The sequence below is a fragment of the Salvia splendens genome, chromosome 11 (genome assembly GCF_004379255.2).
Source record: "Salvia splendens isolate huo1 chromosome 11, SspV2, whole genome shotgun sequence".
Lineage (NCBI taxonomy): Eukaryota > Viridiplantae > Streptophyta > Magnoliopsida > Lamiales > Lamiaceae > Salvia > Salvia splendens.
Window position 1 is genome coordinate 4,283,235 of NC_056042.1, and position 12,264 is coordinate 4,295,498.

General features: G+C 40.5%; 2 protein-coding genes across 2 annotated transcripts; one reads left to right on the plus strand and one right to left on the minus strand.

The window, feature by feature from the left end:
- Window positions 1-135: 135 nt before the first annotated feature.
- Window positions 136-7,598, minus strand: LOC121753930 (protein CWC15 homolog A-like). The gene is made up of 7 exons (XM_042149225.1): window positions 7,345-7,598; window positions 6,743-6,834; window positions 6,582-6,623; window positions 6,403-6,490; window positions 940-1,030; window positions 599-699; window positions 136-458 (listed from the first exon to the last, which is right to left on the minus strand). Exons 1-7 carry the CDS (start codon window positions 7,473-7,475, stop codon window positions 335-337), a joined length of 669 nt encoding a protein of 222 aa, XP_042005159.1. The 5' UTR covers window positions 7,476-7,598; the 3' UTR covers window positions 136-334.
- A 1,973-nt stretch (window positions 7,599-9,571) lies between these two features.
- LOC121753929 (E3 ubiquitin-protein ligase At4g11680-like) lies at window positions 9,572-11,520 on the plus strand. Its single transcript, XM_042149224.1, has 3 exons — window positions 9,572-10,502; window positions 10,587-10,923; window positions 11,125-11,520. Exons 1-3 carry the CDS (start codon window positions 10,021-10,023, stop codon window positions 11,269-11,271), a joined length of 966 nt encoding a protein of 321 aa, XP_042005158.1. The 5' UTR covers window positions 9,572-10,020; the 3' UTR covers window positions 11,272-11,520.
- The last annotated feature ends 744 nt before the right edge of the window (window positions 11,521-12,264 follow it).

Consider the following 12,264-nt stretch of genomic DNA (forward strand, 5'->3'; position numbering starts at 1 on the left):
TCATTTTACCCAAAGGTGCTAAACACACCTCATCTTTGACAATATATAATTATACTATATGGCAACAATAATAAGCAACAACTTGCAACCATAATCTAATTTCACCCACATCATAAATCCAAGGCAGCTTTAATATTTAATAACGGAATCAGGTAAACCTGTATATTGGGACTGGATTCCAGGGTGAAACACATACAATCCATACAATCTTTACGAGTTTCGAAACACATACAATCCACATAACACATCAATACTTGGACCAAAGAACTGTTTCACTTGGTGGTCCCAATTCTCAACATCAGGCCAGAGCTCTATCAGTGAAATGGCGAAGTCATTATTTCATGTATTTATGGAGAAATTTCCTGTGGAAGTCGCTCCTGATGGTGTCATTGATGAAGCGCTTAGGAGTCTTGGTCTCACCACGAGTTTGGTTCTTGAAAACCACATCATCATCCCACCTGAACAAGTTGGATTCGAAGAATGATTAGCTGGGCATAAAATAAAATAAGTAAAGAAATAGAAAAAAAACTTTAAAAGGTTGAAGGAAAGATGCAACCCCCCAAACCAAGGAGACAAAAGGAAGGAATAGTTATGGTACCTCCTCTTTACACTAAAAGAAGTTGGATTGTTTAGTAGAGGATTTCCACGCAAAAGTTGCTCTTCTTTAGCTTTCAACTCCTCATCTTGTTTTTCACGTTCCTACAAAGAGAAAAAGTCATCAGTTTTCATCATGACTACATTTTCACATTCCTAGCACAATTCATGAATTGGACTAGCATGAACTCCAATTATACACTCCACCTATATAACATGCATGCAATGCCTTAGACCCGTTTTACTAGGTTAATACTTCAATTTGGAAATTTTAGAACATAATGCAATCAATAGGAAGAGTGATAACTGCATAAACTTGAAAACAACAGAAAACACGCTGCTTACTTCTCGCTCTTTCTGCTCAGCTTTTTCTCTCCTTAGACGTTCAAGCTCAAGCAGAAGTGCTTCCTCATCATCATCATCATCATCTTCATCACTACAACAAATGTTTAATATACTGAGTCAGCAATTACCAAGAGAAAAGATTTTTATGCGAACATAAATAGAACATTTTATCTTTTCAATAAAAAGGTGTAATAATGGAGTGCTCATTTCAGTTGGAAGAAGAAGGCAGAGTTCGGTAAGCTCGGCTTTGAGCTGGAACTAGCCGAGAAGAAGAAGAAGAAGGAAGCTCGGCTTTGAGCTGGAACTAGCCGAGAAGGGAGTTCGGTCTTGAGCCGAGAAGGGAGTTCGGTCTTGAGCCGAGAAGGAAGAAGCAACCAGTTCGGTCTTGAGCCGAGAAGGAAGAAGCAGTTAGTTAGCTGAGATGTAGCGGTTATTCTTCTTGTTTTCTTGATTCTTGTTGTAGTTAGTTAGTAGCAGTTGCTACTTGATTGTAGAGCTTTAAATAGCTCATAAACCGTGTATGTAGTTTAGTAAGAGTTTAATCAATAAAGAGTTTTCCAGTTTCTCTCCAAGATTATCATCTTCAATACTCAAAATGTGAGTGTGTGTGTTTCTGCATTGTGTGATCTCATACAACAGTGAGTGTGTGTGTGATCTTCTTGAGTGTGTGAAAGCCTTGTGTGTGCGAATCCCAACAAGTGGCGCCGTCTGCGGGAAGGGATATTGAAGCTGATTTGCAGAGGATCAAACGGTTTCAGAGATGGCAGCAAGGCTTGATGCAGAAAAGTTCACAGGCAAGAATGATTATAGCCTGTGGAAGATGAAGATGAAGGCGGTTTTGATTCAACAAGGCTTGGCCGCAGTTCTTGCAAAACCAGAGGAGAAAGGAAAGGCTCCAGTGCTTGATGATAAAGCTCAGGCAAAGATGGAGGAGATGCAGCTCAAGGCACATTCTGCAGTGATTCTGTGCCTTGGAGATAAGGTCTTGAGGGATGTTCAAGAAGCCAAGACTGCGGTGGAGATCTTGGACAAGTTGGATGAAGTTTACTTGGCCAAATCCTTGGCTAACCGGCTGTATCTCAAGAAGAGGCTGTATGCCTATAGTTTTTCTGGAGATAGGTCCATCATTGAGCAGCTAGAGGAGTTCAACAAGATCATTGATGACCTGGGATCTGTTGATGTCAAGATTTCAGATGAGGATAAGGCCATTCTCACATTGAATGCCTTGCCTAGCTCGTATGACCAGTTAAGTGATGCAATTATCTATGGAAGAGATAAACCTATCACCTATGCAGAAGTCTATTCAGCCTTGATGGCCAAAGAACTCCAGAAGACAGCCAACAGAGGCTCTGCAAGCTCCAATGTTCAAGCTGCAGAGGCCTTGAATGTGAAGAAGTTCAAGAAGCAGAACTTCAAGAAGAAGTTTGAGGGCCCTAAACCCTCAAGTTCTGATGCTCAGAAGGAAACCAGAGCTTGCTATTGGTGCAAGAAACCTGGACATTTGAAGAAAGATTGTCATGCATGGAAGAGAAAGATGGCCTCTGAGGGACACAACCAATCTGATTGTGTGGAGAGTGCTGATCCCCCGGCTCAACTTATGAATATTAGTGACAGTGGGGTCAGTCACAGGTGGATAATGGACTCGGGGTGCAGCTTCCATATGTGCCCCAATAGAAGCTGGTTTCATGATCTTCAAGAAGCATCGGGTACGGTTGTTCTTGGAAATAATCACATTTGTCAGATCAGAGGAATAGGGAAGGTAAAGCTAAGCCTACAAGATGGCTCTATAAAGATCCTAACTGGGGTGAGGTATATTCCAGAAGTGAAGAGGAATCTCATCTCATTGGGAATGCTGGAGCAGAGAGGGTTCACCATATTGATGAGTCAAGGAAAATTGTTTGTGAAATCTGGAGATGCAGTGATGATGGAGGCTGACAGAGAGCATATTCTCTATTATCTGAAGGCTAAGGCTATTGATGGAGAAAGCAATGCTGTGTCAGATGATTCCCTAATGCTATGGCACAAGAGGCTGGGCCATCCAGCTGAAGGAAGCTTGAAAGAACTCATCAAGAAGGGCCTGATCTCTGGAGATTTCAACAAGATGGACCCCTGTGAGCAGTGTATACTTGGAAAAGCAAAGAAGGCACCCTATCCTACAGGTATTCACTCTTCTACAGCCCCTTTAGACTACATACATAGTGATCTTTGGGGGCCTTCACCGGTGTGTTCAATTGGTGGAGGAAAGTATTATCTAGCTATCATTGATAACTATACAAGGAAGTTGTGGGTATATATTCTTAAAGAAAAATCTGAAACACTCACAAAGTTCAAGATATGGTGTAAGGAGGTTGAGCTAGAGAAGGGTAGAAGTGTTAAATGCTTAAGAACAGACAATGGCCTAGAGTTCTTGTCTGCTGAGTTTGATCTGTTTTGTAGAGAGAAGGGTATGAAGAGGCACCGTACTGTTCCTGGTAATCCCCAGCAAAATGGTGTTGTGGAGAGGATGAATAGGACTATCCTAGAGAGGGTGAGGTGCCTGCTTCTTGGTTCTGGTTTGAGCAGCAGGTTCTGGGGTGAGGCTGTGTATACAGCAGCCTATCTCATCAATAAATGCCCATCTACTGCCCTGAAATCTGAAACTCCTGATTACATGTGGTATGGAGCTCATAGTGACTACTCAAAATACAAGGTGTTTGGGTGTGTGGCCTATGCTCATGCTAGGCAAAGCAAGCTTGAAGCTAGGGCTCTGAAATGTATTATGTTGGGGTATCAGAGGGGTGTTAAGGGGTATAGGCTCTGGTGTATTGAGCTCGGTAAGCAGAAGGTCTTGGTGAGTAGGGATGTGGTGTTCTTGGAGGATCAGATGCCATACCTGAAAGATAAGCTGGACTCCAGTGAAGATGAGGGTGATTTCTTCAAGGTGGAGTCTGTGGGGGTTGGCCTAGGAGCAGGTGGAGTCACTGACTCAGGGAGTGAGTCTGATTCAGATAAAGAAGAGGCTCCAACTCAGGGCAACCAGGCTGGTGAGTCTATATCAGACTCTATCAGAGACTATCAGCTTGCAAGGGACAGAGTTAGAAGAGAAACAAGGCCACCAACAAAGTTCTCTGATGTTGTGTATTATGCTCTGTGTGCAGCTGAAAGTATTGATGGTGCAGATCCACTCACATATAAAGAAGCTATGCAGAGTAAAGATAGAGAAAGATGGATTGAAGCCATGAATGAGGAAATAGAGTCTTTACTCAAGAACAAAACATGGATTTTGGTGGACAAATCCAAGCTGAGTACAGATGGTAAGGAAAGGAGGCTGGTAAGCTGTAAGTGGTTGTTTAAAAGAAAGATTGAGACCACTGATAAGGATAGAGTCAGGTTCAAGGCAAGGCTGGTGGCTAGAGGCTTTACACAGCAGGAGGGAATCGATTTCAATGAAGTGTTTGCACCTGTTGTGAAGCACACTTCAATTAGGATCCTATTGGCTGTGGTGAATCAGCTTGACTGGGAGCTACAACAGCTTGATGTGAAGACAGCCTTCCTCAATGGAGATCTAGAGGAAACTATCTTCATGGAACAGCCAGAGGGCTATGTGAAGATTGGAGAAGAAGGCAAGGTGTGCCTGTTACAGAAAAGTCTTTATGGACTTAAGCAAAGTCCTAGACAGTGGAATAAGAAGTTTGATGCACAGATGAAGAAGATTGGCTTCTCCAAGTCAGAATATGATGATTGTATTTACATCAAGAAGGCAGGCAGGACTCCCATTGCCTACCTATTACTCTATGTGGATGATATGCTACTTGCAGGGCCTTCTATGACAGAAATTCAGAAAGTTAAACAAGATCTGAAGTCAAGCTTTGAAATGAAGGATCTAGGAGAGTCAAGGAAGATCCTAGGCATACATATTCAGAGAGATAGAGGCTGCAAGAAGCTGTGGATGCTGCAAACTGACTATATTGAGAAAGTTTTGCAGAGATTCAAAATGGAAAATGCAAAAGCTGCATCAACTCCTCTGTCCCAGAGTTTTAAGCTTTCAAAGGAGCAGGCCCCTAAATCTAAGCAAGAGGCTGAGGAGATGGAGTCTATTCCTTATGCCAGTGTGGTTGGAAGTGTTATGTATACTATGATCTGTACCAGACCAGATCTGGCACATGCTATCTCAGTGACTAGCAGATACATGGCTGACCCGGGGAAGGAGCATTGGAATGCTCTTAAGTGGATATTGAGGTACATGAAGTCAACCAGTGGCTGGGGAATTGTCTTCAATGGCTGGGAAGGTGAATCTGAGGAGGTTGTGCAGGGCTATTGTGATGCAGACTATGCTGCAAACCTGGACAACAGAAAGTCCCAAACAGGTTATCTTTTCACCATGTTTGGAACTGTAATCAGCTGGAAATCAGGGTTGCAAAGTGTTGTTGCTCTCTCAACAACAGAATCAGAGTATATAGCTCTCACTGCAGCTGTACAGGAGAGTTTTTGGATTCAGGGAGTGATTTCTGACTTTGGTTTTGACCAAAAGACAATGGTGATTCATTGTGACAGCAGCTCAGCTATGTGCTTGGCTAAACATCCGGGTTTTCATGAAAGGAGCAAGCACATAGACATAAAGTTGCATTTTATTAGAGACGAGATTGAGAAGGGGAGAGTGAAGGTGATTAAGATTAACACCTTGCACAATCCGGCTGACATGCTAACAAAGTCTCTAGGTAGAGACAAGTTTGATCATTGCAAGAAGTTGATCAATGTTTGTGCAAGAACTGAGATGAGCCCTCAGGTGGAGAATTGTAATAATGGAGTGCTCATTTCAGTTGGAAGAAGAAGGCAGAGTTCGGTAAGCTCGGCTTTGAGCTGGAACTAGCCGAGAAGAAGAAGAAGAAGGAAGCTCGGCTTTGAGCTGGAACTAGCCGAGAAGGGAGTTCGGTCTTGAGCCGAGAAGTGAGTTCGGTCTTGAGCCGAGAAGGGAGTTCGGTCTTGAGCCGAGAAGGAAGAAGCAACCAGTTCGGTCTTGAGCCGAGAAGGAAGAAGCAGTTAGTTAGCCGAGGTGTAGCGGTTATTCTTCTTGTTTTCTTGATTCTGGTTGTAGTTAGTTAGTAGCAGTTGCTACTTGATTGTAGAGCTTTAAATAGCTCATAAACCGTGTATGTAGTTTAGAGTAGGAGTTTAATCAATAAAGAGTTTTCCAGTTTCTCTCCAAGATTATCATCTTCAATACTCAAAGTGTGAGTGTGTGTGTTTCTGCATTGTGTGATCTCATACAACAGTGAGTGTGTGTGTGATCTTCTTGAGTGTGTGAAAGCCTTGTGTGTGCGAATCCCAACAAAAGGGATCAGAGAAAATTAACTTGCCCTCTGCAAATGGTTAGTATAATATTATAAAAGATTTTCACAACAAATACATTAAATCACCATATGAAAGGACCCAAAAATACACAATAACATGATAAAAGTAGATGAAAAATAGAAAATGGAAAACCTGTCATCATCACTCTGGGCATTCACATCAGCATCATCTGCATCTATACTTCGTGGAATAATACGGTCCTCAACTTCTCTCCTAGACCCTGCAAATAGAGTAGACCAATTACTGCTTATTCAAGAAAAGCATACAGTTCCAATTTTCAAACTCCAGACGAGCAACCATGCATTGTTTACCTTCTAAAAGGAGATGATTTCCCTTCCGGCGATCTCTATCCTCTGCATAACATAGAATAAAGATTTGTATTAACAAATTAAATCACTTGAGAACTCACAGCTAGATACATAAAACTCAGAAGTGAAATATATCTTTCAGTTGGCCATGGAGAAAACCAAACCTTTTGATGAGAAATGCCTCCTCTCTCGATCCTCTAGCTCTTCCCTTAGATTTCTCCTTTGCACCTCATCTTGGGTGTCTTGTCCTTCCTTTCTGCACCAGACCATCAGGACAAAATAAACTGGTATTCAGATTAAAGTTGGCATCAAATTGTACGAGTAAACAGAGAATGCTAATTATGTGTCCTCAATGAGGATAAAAACACTTGAATTCATATCTTTAGCTTGTGAAAGTCCCAAGTAAAAGTTAAACATCACCATAACAATACAACGCGAAAAATATTCTCATTATTCACCTACATTGACAGACTAAATTAGTTTACACCCTAAAGTGATGAATCCCTAAGTTTGACATTAAATATATCCACCTTCTTTTTATAAGAAAAGTAGAAGACCTGAACCTATATAACAAATATCAGTATATCACCCAATAGTTCGACGCCAACCTCTTCCCTTGTTAAGAACTCCAGTTTGTAAAATAAAGACGTAATAAAACAGAATTTCTATACATGTACCAGAAACAGGAACAAACCCTAAGAAATTTCAAGGAAAACAGAAAACAAAACCTAAGCATTTGAGGATGATAAATGCGAAAAGAACGAACCTAGGTTTGAGGGTAGTATGAGCAGCGATGTCCCTAGACGAATACTTTTGAGACGGACCGAAGATTCGAGTTCCCCCTTGTTCATTCCCACCTTTGGCTGGTGCCCAGGTAGGTCTTGCAGCGGTCGTCATCGCGGGAGCTGGAGATTCTCAAAATCGGAGCTGCGATCGATAGGAATACACCTCGAGAGCTGATAATCTTCACAATCGGTCGCCGAGTAGGATATTGGAAACCCTAGGAGATCGGAGGTGCTTCGATTTGGGAATTTCTGTGGGAGTTGGATAATAATGACAATTGGCGACACACAGAGCTCGAAGACTCAATTTACGACCTATAAATATAAATATTTTTATTTCTATTTCAAAGAAACAGTTAGCACAATGGGCCGATAGCCCATTATTTAAAGACCAGGCTATTAGAAACTAGTTTGGGCTTTCCATGCTGGATAAGGCAAGGCAACATTCTCATTTTAATATCTTGGGCTTGGCCATGTTGGATAAGGCAACATTCTGATTTAATAAAGTGAAATTCTCAAATAAATTACAAAAGCATTCACACAGTTTTTCAAAATATGGGTAATTATGTATTACTTTTATTTTTTTATTGATACAAAATGTTTCAAGTTTGTATAATCAGTGCAAGTATTTTAATTTAACACATTTCATCATATATGTTTGAACGTCATTAACTCTTTACCTTCACGGCGAACAAAGCATGAAATAATAATGAAACATTTTATACGATTTATGTAAACTTCAAACATTTTATACCAATATAAAATAAAAGTGAAATATAAATCTTTTTACCCAAAAAAAAATTATGTAGCTTAAAAATTTTGCAATCATCTAATCATATTTTTTTTTCTAGTGAATTACTTGCTAGTGTGAGAGAAAATTTAAAACAAGTGGATAAAATATTCGTTTTGTCGTGTCGCCCAACGTCATTTTATCCACGTGTTATAAATCGGGTGTCACGTCAGCAAGTATTCTACTAGAAAATGAAAGGATGTGACGGTTACGAATCTCTCTAACTTTATGATTTATTTTTCATATTTTGGAAAAAAAAAGAGATGGAACTATAATTTGACCCTCTTTTAAGATTTATTTGTCAATTCACCTTTTAATAAATTTTTTTATTTCAGTATTTTTATTTGGATAAATTATTATTATAATGAAGACTAAAGTCTATTTTTATTGTCTTTATGTACTCCCTCCGTCCCGGACTACTTGCACTTATTTCCTTTCTGGGCGTCCAAGTTATTTGCACTCTTTCCATTTTTAGTAAAAATTATCACCTACAGCCGCAATTGTTGACTTTGCTATACACTCATTCCTTAATCTCCGTGCCGAAAAGGAAATGTGTGAGTAGTCCGAAACGGAGGGAGTACATAATACTCCGTATTATACTCCATAAAAATGAATTTACTTAGGCTATCCACAATGGCGCCTAGCGCACCGCCTAGCCGAGCGCCGGCGCTAGGCGGTCGCTAGGCGAACCATTGCAGCTTCCGAAAACCGCCGAGCGGTTTTTCGGAATTAAAAATCACCTAGCGCTAGGCGGTCGACGGGCGCTGGGCGATCCGCTCAGCTCCATTGCAGCGTCGGGATCGCCCAGCGCATCGCCCAGCGGTTTTTTTGTTTTTTTTTTAAATTTTCGAGACACTATATATACGCGATTTGCACTTCATTTTCATTCGCACCACTTGTATTAACGAGTACTCTCTCTATCTTAATTTTGTAAAATGTACTTTTTTTAATGTAATTTTTATTATTAATGTACTTTTTTAAATTTATTGTACTTTTTTTAAAATTAAAATAGTATTATTAATGTTTCCCGTATATGTCTCGTAAATTAAATTTCGTATATTGTGTTATTAGTGATGTGGCTATTTATGATATGGCTAGGCTATGACTGGGCTATTTCTGATGTGGCAGGAGGATTTTTAGTATTGAGGATGTGGCAGGAGGAGTTTGTGGCTAGGCTATAGCTGGGCTATTGCTGGGCTATCACAACTGTGGATACCCTTAAGTCGGCGGTGCGAAAGATAGCATCAAAATTTGTTGGTTGACCAGTTATATGCTTCCACATCTTCTTCTTCACAAATCATGGGCCCACACACGATGTATAGCAGAGCAGCATCCATGGAATTGAACCAACAGAGCTACTCTGTCTCTAACCGCCACTATCAAAATCGTTTAAAAAATCGCAACTGGTCACACACCTTATTCTCTTAGACCCGTCTGCTTAATTTATAGTATTCGCGACGTTAACATCACAATCAAAGAAAAACTGCTTTGTTATGCTAATCAAATCGACACAGCGAGGAAGCCTCTATTCTCAAATGAACAACACTTGCTTCGCAGTTAAACAAATAGACCTCAGGAAGTTAGGCCAACCGTCCATACTCTGTTTCTCAACTCACTTTGAATCAAAGCAAAGCCGTTGGATTCTTGGTCGCGATCCCCATCCATTTTCCACCTTCCACTCTTTTGCCAACTGCTACGCCTCACCTTAATCACGTCCTTTCTTTATTATTCTATTTTAGAATCAAGATTCGGTTGTGCTAAATTGCTAATTACTACTGCGCCAATTTTGTTTTTAAGGCCATGGTTTTTGGAGTAGAAAGAGTATTGAGCGCTAACTGTTTGTGTTTTTGCCTCTGAGAAATACTAATCAATGAATACGAGGTATTTCTTCAGTCCGGATTCACTATGCACTTCTGCAAGCGGTATATCGATTTCATCGGCTTTGCCGGCAGCTGTGGATGAGAGGATTAGCCTGAACTCGTGGCCACGGCAGCCGTCGAGGAATACGCCTCCGTTCTTGATAAGATTAGCGATGAAGATATCGAGGTCGAGGTCGTATAGTTTTCTGAGGAGAGTGTTTCATTACCAGAACGGGTCAGGGTCGGACCTCGGGCCGAACCCGTTTGATTCGAAGAGATGGATGCTGATGGAGTTCGTGGCGCTGGCGGTTCAAATCCTCGTCACGCCTTACGTTTTGGTCATCACCAAAGACGAGAAGCCGGTTTGGCCGATGCGAATTTGGGTCGTCGGCTATGCTTTCGGATGCTTCCTTAGCCTCGTTCTTCTCCTTTACCGCTACAGCCATGTTTATCTATCTCAGCGAGATATTGAACGAAGCCACGATGAATCGAGGTAGGGATCGTATATTTTCGATTTCAAATGATAGTAGTGCTTATTGATTTTGGTGCTGATGTATTTGTGTGTGTGTGTGATCAGAGACTTGCAGAAATGCAAGACGTGGCTCGAGTTGCTGTTTGCGATATGGTTTGTGATGGGCAACGTGTGGGTGTTCGACACGCGCTTCGGATCATACCACCGAGCTCCCAAGCTCCACGTCCTCTGCATCTCGTTCCTGGCGTGGAAGGCTGTCACCTACTCGTTCCCGTTCATACTGTTCGTGCTGCTCTGCTGCTGCGTGCCGTTGCTCAGCACCCTCCTGGGGTATAACATGAACTCGGCCTCCCTCAGCCGCGGAGCAACCGAGGAGCAGCTCTCCGCCCTCCCAAGCTGGAGATACAAGGATGTAGAGCAGGCTCAGAATCTTGAGATTCAAGTAATTTTTTACTATTACTTTCCCACACAAATATTCTTTCACAGTAGCGTAAAAGTTAAAACACACACATCATATGACCCACAGTTTGTCGGCATGAAGTTAATGTTTGATGGTAGTTATCTTATGTTTCAATCTTATCTGATTCTTGAAAAGGAAAAGGTGGCTGATGAGATTTATACATATTTGTTTTGTTTATTGCAGGAGTGTTGTATATGTCTGGCTAAGTACAAGGAAAAGGAAGAAATAAGGCAGTTGCCATGTACTCATCTTTTTCACCTCAACTGTGTGGACCAGTGGCTCAAGATTATCTCATGCTGCCCTCTTTGTAAGCAGGAGATAGACAAGTAAAAACTGCCCAAATATTCTTGTAGTACTATTTTTTAGGTGTTAGTACATTATTTTTTTTGTTGCCAAAATAGGGAAAAAGGAAAAGGAGATGCATGTTTATAAGTTGTGCAAACACAGAATATTACTAGAGTGAGTGGAGGCCATGTATATTGAAGGCTCACCAGTAATAGGTATCAAGATTTGCTTTGGAAAACAGTTAGATACTTAGATATCATATATACAAATGCTTGTTTTTTCTGCTTTTTTTAATTGTTGTGGGGAATCAGAGGCTGTGCAGTCCAATTATCGAATGAATTGTTTTTTATTTATTTATTTAGCTCGAGTACCTAAAACACAACAGAAACTTATACTCCTACCAACCACCAAAAACATTTTCTAAGATTAAAGTGGCCTAAAAATTTGATAATTCATCTTCAACTATATTCCACTTTTCAAGAATACAAGAAGTGGGAACATAGAAAGACAATGCCATCTCAACAATTTTGTTACGAGGTTATGGACTATGTCTAAGGAAGAATAATTAAAAGGATGGTACCATAATTTGTTGAAATGAGTAAAAATTTAGTGATTCGGTCACATATCGCATAAATATTCATGCTTTTCATCTTGGTTTGAGTTTTGACACGTAAACATAGTGTATTCGAACAACTAAATTTTTAATCGAAGAGTAAAAGATTGTACTCCATAGTTAATAATCAAAATTAAGTATGGATATAATATTATACTAACATTAATGAATTGATATATGAATGAGACAAAGCTTCCATATATTATCTGCAAAATAAAAAATACATTAATGAATTGATATATGAATGAGACAAAGCTTCCATATATAGGGCTGGGAAAATATAATGAAATACCAAAATACCGCACTTACCGTACCAAAAAATACCGAAAATACCGAATTTTTGATATACCGTACTTTTCGGTACGGTATCATACCGTACCGACAGTTTTAGGTACGGTAAATGTATGCATTTTGTATATACCGCG

What these genes read in the sequence shown, in the direction of transcription:
- LOC121753930 (XM_042149225.1), bottom strand. Translation starts at nt 7,475, where the DNA reads ATGACGACCGCTGCAAGACCTACCTGGGCACCAGCCAAAGGTGGGAAT. An exon ending in CATACTACCCTCAAACCTAG is followed by an intron (nt 6,835 to 7,344) that starts GTTCGTTCTTTT and finishes GGTCTGGTGCAG; the next exon opens with AAAGGAAGGACAAGACACCC. An exon ending in GAGGCATTTCTCATCAAAAG is followed by an intron (nt 6,624 to 6,742) that starts GTTTGGTTTTCT and finishes TATGTTATGCAG; the next exon opens with AGGATAGAGATCGCCGGAAG.
- LOC121753929 (XM_042149224.1), top strand. Translation starts at nt 10,021, where the DNA reads ATGAATACGAGGTATTTCTTCAGTCCGGATTCACTATGCACTTCTGCA. An exon ending in CGAAGCCACGATGAATCGAG is followed by an intron (nt 10,503 to 10,586) that starts GTAGGGATCGTA and finishes GTGTGTGATCAG; the next exon opens with AGACTTGCAGAAATGCAAGA. An exon ending in CTCAGAATCTTGAGATTCAA is followed by an intron (nt 10,924 to 11,124) that starts GTAATTTTTTAC and finishes TGTTTATTGCAG; the next exon opens with GAGTGTTGTATATGTCTGGC.